At 46.6% G+C, this 11,636-nt stretch overlaps 1 protein-coding gene across 1 annotated transcript in view; it reads right to left on the bottom strand.

Moving 5' to 3' along the window:
• Window positions 1–11,636, bottom strand: part of MAP2K5 (mitogen-activated protein kinase kinase 5) — a 121,329-nt gene that overhangs the window by 46,651 nt on the left and 63,042 nt on the right. The window contains exon 17 of the mRNA XM_038146766.1: window positions 1,057–1,086. Coding sequence (XP_038002694.1) covers window positions 1,057–1,086 — 30 coding nt within the window. The remainder of the gene's footprint in view (window positions 1–1,056; window positions 1,087–11,636) is intronic.

The raw sequence follows: 11,636 nt of genomic DNA, 5'->3' as shown, positions 1-11,636 counted from the left end.
TTAAAACAGCTTCTAAAAATGGGAGAGGGAATGAGTCCCAGCCTATTATTCAATAACCATGTTTGTGAGGCATCTGCATAATCTAACCATGCATAAATTAGTATGTGTATTACAACAGTTATTTGCATAATAATAGCAAGTTAATAGATGCTTAAAGAGCACAGACCAACACCACCTTTAAATCAGACATGCCTCCAGGCACTGCGAGCTGTAGAGACCAAGATGCAGAGAACAGTCTACATAAAACACACGAAAACATAAAAAACCACATTCAAATAATTCATTTTTGTCCCTGGACACTTCACTTTTTTTCCCCCCTCTCCCCGGAAAGAATAATTGGAGGAACTGCTGAACAGTTTGTTCCTGTGAATTCTAACATCCATCTCGAGATGAGAATTTCAAGTAATCGCCAAAGCCAGTTCTGGGTTTGTTTTGTTCAGAGCTTCACGGGGTTTTTAAGTGTGAAAAGTAAAATATTCCGTGGTGATGCAGAGCTCAGCATCCACCCAACCACAGCCACCAGAGATGGAGAGAGTTGAACCAGCAGCTTCAGGTGGAAATGTAGAAAATACCAGTATTTACATCAAATACTAATATTAGGTTCTCTTCAAAGAAGACTCTGAAGCTCTCTTAAATATTCCATTCACATTCTATTTTTGAGGAGATTTTAGCCCATCATACCATTATTCAAAATTGGAATCAAAAATTAAATTATAAGGAAAGGAGCAGATACACCTTCCTGCTTCAAAAAAAACCGTGGTAAAGACCGGATTATTTTTTTTTAATCTCCCAACAAAATTCACAAGATTAACATCATCATAATTTTCATTGTCTCCAGGGAAAGAAAACAGAGTTTGGAGACGAGAAAAAGAGGGGGGCAAAAAAAAAAAAAAAAAAATCAATAGAGACTTCTAAATGACTCCTTCCAGCTCCCACTTTTCAATTTAACAGGACAGATTTATTTGTATGTGGCTCAAATGTTCACAATTGCTCTCTGCACCTTCATACATAGGAATGAATGTCACAGTGGCAAACAGCAGTAATGAACAATCTTACCTGAGGATATGGAAACCTCCCAAGAGCAAGCTGGGAAAGGAAATAATATTTGTCTAGTTATAGAGATTTGCATGGAGGGCACATTTCCTTCAAGTGAGAAAAGTACTCAACTCTCACGATGGTAGGAATTGGGGAAATGGCAGAAAAGGGATTCTGCAGGCACAAAGAGCTGTGTTTAGAATGGGCCCCTCACAAGCAGCACCCCTCGTTTTTCTGGGGATTCCCCTCAGTGCCACCCTTTGATCCCCGAATTTGGGCACATTTCCTTCTGGAGAGAAAAATTCTCAACTCTCACTATAGTAGGAATTGGGGAAATGGCAAAAAAAGGATTCTGCAGACACAAAGAGCTGTGTTTAGAATGGGCCCCTCACAACCATCACCCTCAGGATTTCTGGATTTCTCCAGCCCTTCCCTCAGTGCCACCCTTTGATCCCCACATTTGGGCACATTTCCTTCTGGAGAGAAAAATTCTCAACTCTCAGGAGAAACTGAGAAAATGGCAAAAAAGGCACTCTGCAGACAAAAGGAGCTGTATTTAGAATGGGCCCTTCACAACCAGCACCCCTCAGGATTTCTGGGTTTCTCCAGCCCTTTTATTTCCCTCAGTGCCACCCTTGGATCCCCACATTTGGGCACATTTCCTTCAGGAGAGAAAAGTTCTCAACTCTCACAATAGTAGAAATTGAAATGGCAAAAAAGTCAGTGTTTAGAATGGGCCCTTCACAACCATCACCCCTCAGGATTTCTGGGTTTCTCCAGCCCTTCCCTCAGTGCCACCCTTTGATCCTCAAATTGGGGCACATTTCCTTCTGGAGAGAAAAATTCTCAACTCTCACGATGGTAGAAACTGAAATAGCAAAAGAAAAAAAGGGATTCTGCAGGCACAAAGAGCTGTGTTTAGAATGGGCCCTTCACAAGCAGCGCCCCTCGTTTTTCTGGGGATTCCCCTCAGTGCCACCCTTTGATCCTCAAATTGGGGCACATTTCCTTCAGGAGAGAAAAATTCTCAACTCTCACGATGGTAGAAATTGAAATGGAAAAAAAAAAAGGGATTCTGCAGGCACAAAGAGCTGTGTTTAGAATGGGCCCCTCACAACCATCACCCCTCATTTTCCCCAGGATTTCTGGGTTTCTCCAGCCCTTGTGTCTCCCTCAGTGCCACCGTGGGATGGCCAGGTTCCCCGGGAGTGGGAATGAAACCAGTTCAGCCTCAGCAGGGAGGCCGAGGCGCTGCCCTGTGCTGATAATTATCTGAGATGAGCAGGCAGCTCTCAACTCCCAAAGTCCTCCCGTAACTGGCTCAGGGTAAAATCTGGGTTACTGAGCCGAGCTTGGTGTCCCTGTTGGTGACAAACCTGAGTGGGATGTGGGGAGAGCCCACAGCACCCACAGAGAAACCTCATCCTCCCTCCAGATCCACTTTTCCAGGATATCAACTGCACTTGCTGCTTTAGAAGCTAATTCAGGCATTTCAGTGCAGTCCCCAAATCAACGTTTTTATGGATGTTGTCTAGAAATACTCTACTGGCAATAACCAATAAACATTCCAAGAGAAATTCTTTGTACTAGGCAGGTTCTCCCACCGGGTGGGAAACCCTGGAAGCAACTCCAGTAAAATGCAGCTGCTTGGAGTTATTTTGTCTACTATTCAAGTGAAGGACCAAGGCTTTCAGGGTTAGAATCATGGAATCTTTTGGAAAAGCCCTCTCAGATCAAATCCAATCATCCCCAGCATTTTGAGGCCACCACTGACCACGTCCCCAAGTGCCACATGCACAGAGCTGTTAAATCCCTGCAGGAATGTGACTCCAGCAGCTGTGCCAGTGCTTGATAACCCCTTCCATGAAGGAATTTTCCCTGATATCCACACTTCAATTCCTCTAGCACACCCTGAGCTGACCCAGGGCATTCAGAGCAGTTTATTCTGTCTTTCTGGGTGTGCCACAGAGGAGCCAAGAGCTTCCCTACACCCCACACAACCTTTGAGAATCCTCCTGTTATCCACTCCAGAGGAAGGCCCGGCCCAGAGGTTATGGATGCAGAGAAATCACGGATTTCCCAGCTGGATAAACTCATTCCATTCCCACCATCCTGAGCAAGAGCAGCAGTGCTGAAGGTCTGAGCCACCGTGTCACCCACACCAAGGGACAAACCCAGAGCAGGGCAAAGGCACTGCCAGCCCTTCCCCTGGGCTGGGGACACCTGGGCTGGCCAGACTGTGATGCCTCAGGTTTGGCTTTTCTATTTCTCACATTCTGTGCTGCTTTAGTGTGTGGGGCTGGGTTCACATCAGGGGATGCTGAGCTCTGCACAGAGCAGGGACACAAAACAATTCCTGCTCCAGCTGGGCACCAAGGACAAATGATCCAAAGCTCAGCCCAGGAGCACAAACAGCGTGGGCTGCAGAGAGGAAAACAAGCAGGGTGGGAGTGCCTGGGCTAAAGCTGGAACGGGACAATGACCTGCAAGGTGCAAATGGAGCAGAGCTGAGCCAGGGCAGAGACCCCGGCAGCGCTCGTGCATTTTGGGACCATTTGGGTTCACCTTGGGGCAGCCCTGGCTGGGCTCTGGTGCTGCCCAAGGTGGATCCATGGAGGAGATGCTTTGGATGAATCCCTGCTTTGTTCTGTAGCTCTGCCCAGCCTCTGCTCCAGCTCAGCCTTCTCAAGGCATCACTTGCAGCTCCCCAGAGGTGAAATTTCAGCCTTTTGGCAGCACAAAACTCTCCTGAGGACAAGCCCAAGGCACAGACAGAGCTGCAGTGAGGTGGGGAAGGAGCACCAGACATCCCTGAGCCTCAGCAGTTTGGGAACCAGGCAGACATGGGGCCCCTCCTGCAATTCCAGCTGTTCTCCAGCCCCTGAGAGTTCAGCCTTTGGTCTGGGAGCCTCAGCAAAACCAGCAAATCCCTGCCAGACCCTTGGGGGAGACATCACAAACCCAGAGTGGGGCCCAGAGACAGATGAAACAATTTCACTGGGGTGAGACAGATGAAACAATTTCTTTGGGGGCTACTGCTAAATGAAGCTTTCACAATATTGAGACTTCAAAACTCTTGTCCAGAGGAGGCCCTGGAGCTGCTCCAGGGCTGGAGCCCCTCTGGAGCCAGGCTGGGAGAGCTGGGAATGTTCCCCTGGAGAAGGGAAGGATCCAGGGAGAGCTCAGAGCCTGGAGGGGCTCCAGGAGAACTGGGGAGGGACTGGGGACAAGGGATGGAGGGACAGCACACAGGGAACGGCTTCAGGCTGGAAAAGTGGAGATTTAGATGGACATTGGGCAGGAATTGTTCCCTGGGAGGGTGGGCAGGCCCTGGCACAGGTGCCCAGAGCAGCTGTGGCTGCCCCTGGATCCCTGGAATGTCCAAGGGCAGACTGGACAGGGCTTGGAGCAGCCTGGGACGGTGGGAGTGTCCCTGCCCAGATGATCTTGAAGGTCCCTTTCACCCCAAACCATTTTGGAATCCCCTGATCATTCCCATGTCAGCAAAGCCACCTGGGTCACTCTCATGGTGGGATCTGAAAAATGCTGCTACAGAGTCCAACAGAGACCCTTCCCTTTCTGCTGTGGGGCCGCCCAAACCCATCCTTTACCACCTTCTCCTCCTTTGGGAGCTCCACCCTGCTGCCCCAAGCAGAAACCTGAGATCCTGAGGAGCTGTGCTGTTGTGACAGCCTAGAAATAAACCCATCAATGCTCAACAGTTTTCCATGAACGGAAGCAAAGTTCTGATTTTTCACTGAAGAACAGTGAAAAACTCCAGACGGGACAAGCAGACAGGGATGGCTCTGTGCACAGAGCACCTTTCTGCAGATGTTATTGAACAAAAACAAGCCCTGCCTCCAAGATGACTCCAAACCAAGCACTTCCATTCCCACTGACCAGCCCGGGCCCAGCAGGGGCTCCAAGGCAGCAGAAAAATTGGGGGAAAAGAGCCAGACACAAATACAGGGTGAATAAATGAGTGTTGAAAGACTCCAAAATGCATCAGCAACAAGTTCTGTGGGGGATGGCAAAAGGAAACATTTCTCAGTGAAGCTGAGAGCTGAAACACATGGGGCCAGCTCCTGTGCCACTTCTGCATCCCCTGCACCACCACTGCATCCATCTGCTCAGATCTCCTCCCTGCAACATTGTCAAGGTATTATAAATTAAGAAACTTAGCAAAGAGTCTGTAATCTTCCCCGAAATAGCCTGCAGATATGTCACTGTACTAAATGTGTTTCAGATTTAATGAAGCTTTAATGTCCTTTTTAATTTTGCCTGTTTCTGTATCACCAGGGGTCGAGCGAGGCAATCAGCACTCGAGAGGGTGGTTTGGTTTAAAACTAGGAAAAACTCATTTGCTTATGAGTTGCACTGTATTTTCTTAATTAAATTTACTAAGTAAAACGGTTTAAGTTCAGCCAACCAGTGACCTCTGGGTGTAGATTTAGATTTATAAAAAGTGTCACACTTAAAGTAAGATTTAAAAAAAAAAAATATAGCCTAAACAACAAACAGATGAGAGATTCACTAAAGGGATTTTCAAATTATCGTTTGGCTCAAGGAAGTCACAGGAACACGAGGGACAAGCCCAGGGCAGGACTGGAAAACCAAAACCTACCAAATTACCACACTGTCCAGAACTTCTCTGCATTTAAAGGATGAAACTCCAGAACCTGCAACTCTTTCAAGGCATTTTAACAGAAATACACTATTCCAATTTAAATTAGTTGGGTTTGGGAACTGATCAGTGTTTTATGCCTGGATATCGAGGAGGGAATGCCTGAAATTCAGGGAGCTGCTTCCCATTTCCCCATGGGTCCCTTCCCAACGGCTGGATTTGATCACCTTGAGCTCTTTTCCAACACAAGAACTGTAAAATCTTCATTTTCAAAAGCCCAGTGGCCTGCAATGGCAGAATGGTGTGGAAACAGAAACAAGAGGGGGATCAATCACCAACAATCATGCCAGGAAAACTCCTCCTCACCCCATTTCACCTCGGAGCAGCTCCACGGAGGAGTTTTTTGGGGTGTGGGTGTGTTTTTTAAAATAATTACTTTTTCAAACACTGAGGTAGCTCAGGAGAGCAATTCAAGCAGCCCAGGGAGGCTGTGTCCTGAGAAAGAGCCTCCCCCAAGGCTTGGCCAGGGGCTGGATGGGTGAAATGCACCAGCAGATTTCAAACCAGCACTTGATAAACTGAGAAATAATCCCAGATTATGAAATAACAGAGGTGCAGTGGGTGTGTGTATACTGACTTTTACCAAACTATCAAAAATTTTTGATTAAAAAAAAAAAAAATCTAAATTTCAAATGATGAAGTGTTGATTCAGGAAGAACCTCTGAATGAGCACCAGAAGCAGGGCTGGAAAGCAACTAAAAGCTGCTCTCAAACGCTCTTAAGGTGAAGATAAACCAACCCAAAATTCAAATCACTTGTTGAAATAATGCAGTTTGCCATTTCAGAACTGCAAAGGGAAATCAGAAACCCCCCCCTCAGACATCACTTCCTCCTTGCCTGCTGCACGTTGTGAACAGAACGACAGCAGCAGCTCTGTCTGGATCCTGCTTGGAGAGTGGCTGAGGGAAGGAAGTTCAAAACATATTTTTAGGACAGCCAGGCAATAAAGTTTCCCACTTAGATTATTGTCGATGTTGTGCAAGTTGTTTTTTAATTTAAAGTTGCACTGGAGAGCACGGGATGCTTTTATTCTTAATTTAGGCACATTCCATGTTTCTCAGCATAACTGCAAATTGAAAATAAGCGCCGGCAATATCGCCAGTGATGGAGCTGAAGGAGGACTTTATAGTCTGAAATGTTCTAAAATTTGTTCTTAATTACCTCGTGCACATTTTACACAATTAAATTTCCATCCCAGGATTTTGCATTTAGATTGTGCACTGCAGTTAAACCCTCATTTGCTGGAGAAGCAGCCGCCGCTCCGCCACTTTCAAAAGCAGACTTAACTACTGGATAACACCAAATTCCCCAGGTGAAATTCCATTCCAAGACCAATTTATACATTCCTAGATAGATGGGCTTCAAATCACCTGAAACTCTGCAGGGTATGGACCCTAATAAATATTAAATACCTCAAAAACTACTCCGAGATTTTTCTTCTCCTCCTAATATCAATTTTGCTGTCCTCTTATTGCGGAGGGTTTTTAAAAAAAAAAAAAAAATCCAAAAGGATATAACAGCAATTTAACAGAGTTAAAGTGCTTCTGAGGTTAAACTGACAACAAAGAGGAACAGAAACACAAAGCATCTTGAAGTAGGGTTTCAATTAAATGTGCAGGATTTAGTAATGCAGGGCCCCGACAAAAAAAAAAAAAAGGAAAAAAAAAAAAAGAGTTACAAATTAATTTAATCTTCTGCCTATAGTTTGCAGCTGCACTCCAAAGTGTCTGGGGCTTAAGAACAAAGCCTTGCAAGGCCTGGGAGTGAGGAAAGCTTCAATTTTTAATGTATAAGGCCATTAGCTGATAACTTGTGGAATCTGCGACCCCTGCGGAGGGGCAGGAGCGGCAGCGGAGACGGATGAAGTGACAGATTTGTTGTTGGTGGCCAGGGCTGGGAGGGGGGAAGGTTATTACCACCACCAGAAAAATGCCCTAATAACCTTTGGGACATTCCTTGGCTTGAGCAGATGAGTTCCAGCTCCGTCTCGGCGTAAAAAAGAAATATATTAAAAATCAAAGCTTAATTCGCCTTAATTAAAGATAATTAGTTTCACTTTGATTTCTTTTAAATATGAACTACAGCAAATGCGCTGCCAGCTCAAGGCTGCAGACAATCAGGGTTAAATTGCACATTTCTGCCCGGCCACAAATCCTGGATATTAGCAGGCTTTTACTGCTGCATCTTCAAAGGTGACACCGGGAACGGCAGCTCCTTTTCCGAAGGGACAAAGGTGGGCCGGGGCTTTCCAGGGAAATTGTCAGGAGCAAAATCCCCACAAGTGCTCCAGGAGGGTTAATTTGATTCCTTGCTTGAGCAGAGAGGCTTCCTGCCTGGCTGTCTGCTGGGTTTAAATTCGGTACAAAAAGGGAGAAATGAGTTAAATGCAGCTCAGCCTCTGCTCTCCTGCAGCTCTGCTGGAGCGAGTGCTCATCTGCCAGGACAGGCCATTAAATCATGGGAAACTGCCTAATTTTTTGACTCTTTAAAAGGAGAAACAACTACAGAGTAAGAATAGGAAACAATGCAGTGATAGAATCCTGGAATGGTTTGGTGGGAAGGGACCTTCTAAAGATCCTCTAATCCATCCCACCATGAGCAGGGACATCTTCCACTACCCCAGGCTGCTCCAAGCCCTGTCCAACCTGGCCTGGGACATTCCAGGGACCCAGGGGCAGCCCCAGCTTCTGTACCAGGGCCTCGCTTCCACACAAAAATATATATAATATATTCTGTTCTGTACATTAAATAACCTCACATATAAAGCACACATCCCAAACAGCCAGAGCTGATGTCATCCCTTAATTGTCCCCTCACCCCTCAGCCTGGGTGGAGAACTGGATTATTTATTTCCCTGCCCACAGCGGCCTAGGAGCAATTGCTGAGCAACAATGATCCATCGAGGTCTCAACCCGCGCAAACTGTACCTAAACTTCCACTTTATTGCAGCTTAGTTCACAATCTTCACCTAATATAGGGTTACATCCCAGTGCAGCAGGCGGATAAATCATCCCGGAATATTACTCCGGCTAAGTTTAGCTGGGAGTGGAGCATATGTGCTTCCGAGTCACTGAAGCACAGGCCCATAAAATACACTAATTACTGGAAGTTCTGGTCACTGAGTGATTGATAGCGCTCTGCCAGGCAACTTCCCCGGCTGCAGCTCGAGTGAGGGGCCTCCCCCAGCACACAGCAATTATTAATTCATGGCCCAACCCTCAGGCACTGCTCCCTCCACTGCCAGTCCCACCAGCAGCAGGCTGGACATGGTCTGTCCCCACCCTGGTGGGTGATGGAGGTGGGAGAGGAATCGGAGGGAACGGGCTCTGCTCGGAGAAATCACCCCAAACAGCTCCAGGGAACGAAATCATCAAAATACAGGCCGGCTTGTTTTGCCCAAGAAGGAGTTTGTGAAGTGCATCATTCCACGTGGAATGGCTGAGAGTCCATAAATATTCCTCAATAAGGAGGATCCGGGCTGCTGAGCGGGTTGGGCACGTGACAGACCCTCGTGCCTGGCTGAGCACAAGGAGCTGTCACCAAGTCACCACCATCACAGCACTAGGGTCCCTAAAACCTGACAGCAACCAGGTGAGGCTCCTTGCAATAACATCAACAACAAAAAGCATTTTTTACATCCTTATTTTCCTCAATCCTAAAGGGAAGGTGTTACCTTTCCCCCCGGTACACCTCGAGGCTGCTTCTCCCAGACCACTACAAAAATTAGGCTGTACCACCAAGATCTGGGTTTCAGATTCTTCCTTCTAATCCCAGAATCCTTCATGCTGGAGAAGACCTTGAAGAGCATCAAGTGCAACTATTGCCACCACCAGACCCAGTCCCTGAGCACCACAAGTGCCCCCCTGGCTCAGATAAGGGGTGACCCGATCACAGAGCACCCCCAGAGCACTGAAATCCTGCAGAACCCCCCTCAGGTCAGCTCACAATCCTCACCTGGAACCACCTTGACTCCCGAGCTGCTGAGACGTAACTGATGCCACATCTCAGGCTGCTCAGGAGGAGATGTGACACGTCCCCTCCTTGACCAGAGTCTTGACTCCAGTTTTATGCAGTCAAACATCCTCGAGACTGAAGAGCTTTTAGAGAACCATCCCCAAGCACAGCTGCTTTCCTTGGAGCATCCTCTTCCAGCACATTCCTCCTCCTCTCCGTGGGCTGAGTGAGCTCTTCTGCAGCTCCCTCTGTGCCCCCAGCCCGAGTGGGATGAGAGTCTGAGCTCCAGCCCTGTGACAGCGCTCAGGCGTGCCTGAAGTACCGAGGGAAGGCACGCTTGTTGGATAATTCCTGATTTTCCCATGGCTGGCAACGCATACAACCACTGAAAATGCCTGATGGCTTCTTAAGAGATTGCTAAGAACCCTTGAAAGCTCCTGCAAATACACAGCTACTGAGAACCCTGCTCACCAAACACTTAAAATCCTCAGCCTGGGACTTTTAAGAGCTAATATTAAAGAAATAATATTAAGAACTAATATACAAGAACTATTATTAAAACTGATGCACAAACTCTTTTTTTCTCTGGGGGAGACAACTGGGATGATCTCTGCAGGAAAATCTCATTTTCAAAGGAGATCTGGAACACAGAGGGCAGTGGAAAGCAGAGACCAGGGGCTGATACAGAAGGAGGAGCAGAAAGCCAAGCACAGGAGCTTCTCCCTCCAAAATTTACTTGGTTTTGGGAATTAGCAAATTGCTTTCACTTCCTGAATTTAAATACAACACCAACTCTATGTGGAGATAAAATGATAAATATCACAGAATCCCAGGGATGAGGTGGCTTGGGAAGGACCTTAAAGTTCATTTCCCAAGGGCAGGGAACCTTCCACCACCCCAGACTGCTCCAGACCCATCCAAGCCAGCCTCGCTGCTGCTATTAAAGCCCAGCCAGATGGATTTTAACCTCCCTTGGATGTTTTAAAGTTCACTTGTGGATTACAGCTAGGATCAGAGTCATATTGGAGAGTAACAAGAAATATTGGGCAATTTAATTTCTCCTCCCGTGCAGGACACGGCTCTTGGAGAGAGGGAATGGGTTCCAGAGCTCAGCCAGCTCCAGCCCAGCCTGGATGTGTTTAATGGCTGAGTTATAAACCCTGAAAAACAGCTTTTAGAAATGAAAATGCTGACACAGTGGTCAGTGTAGTGACAGCAATGGCACGGGTTTAAATTGAACTTGCTTTGTCAAGCCAAGAGCACTTAAATAAAACACGGGAAAACCTCATGGAAACACACAGACTATTTGTGGTGGAACACTTCTAAACAGTTTTCCTGGGTTGGGGATTAAATTCCATTCCCTTCAGAAAAATCCTGAAGGAAGAAAGGCAAACTCAACAAAGAGGAAGTAACAAAAAGATGACAATAATGATAATGATAATAATGAGGATAGTAATAGTACATAATAATGATGATCTAGCTGCGTATCTAATTTCATTATATTTTGATTTTTGATTTATTTTTTTATTTCCGAGGGGATGACTGAGCACCCTCAGACCCCTCTTGCCTCAAAGGGAACACGAACACTCCCCATTTCTCAAAGCTTAGGCAGGACTCCCATCTCAGACTTTCCCCTCTCTCCTCCCAACTTTTTTTGGGGCGGTTTCCTCGGCCTCCCAAATAACACTCCCACTTCTCATCACACACAGCTTTGCAGCAAAGAAATTCCAGAGGTTTTAAGGGCTCAGAAGAGCATTAAAGAAAATGAGAAGATTTACTGACAATTTCACCTGCCAGCACAGCCCTTGCTGCCTCCATCCCAGCAGATATTTCTCTTAAATCAACGTGCTGCTAACACCCCCAGGTGTGGGGTTGGGTTGGAGCACGACTTCACTGAGTGCAGGTGATTTTAAATCCTACAGCAAACACCAGCTCCCCTTTTTAACAGCAACAAGAGTGCCTC

This window comes from Motacilla alba, chromosome 10 (assembly GCF_015832195.1).
Source record: "Motacilla alba alba isolate MOTALB_02 chromosome 10, Motacilla_alba_V1.0_pri, whole genome shotgun sequence".
Classification (NCBI taxonomy): domain Eukaryota; kingdom Metazoa; phylum Chordata; class Aves; order Passeriformes; family Motacillidae; genus Motacilla; species Motacilla alba.
Note: the sequence above shows the minus strand (reverse complement) of the source record. Positions and strands in the feature narration are given on the sequence as shown.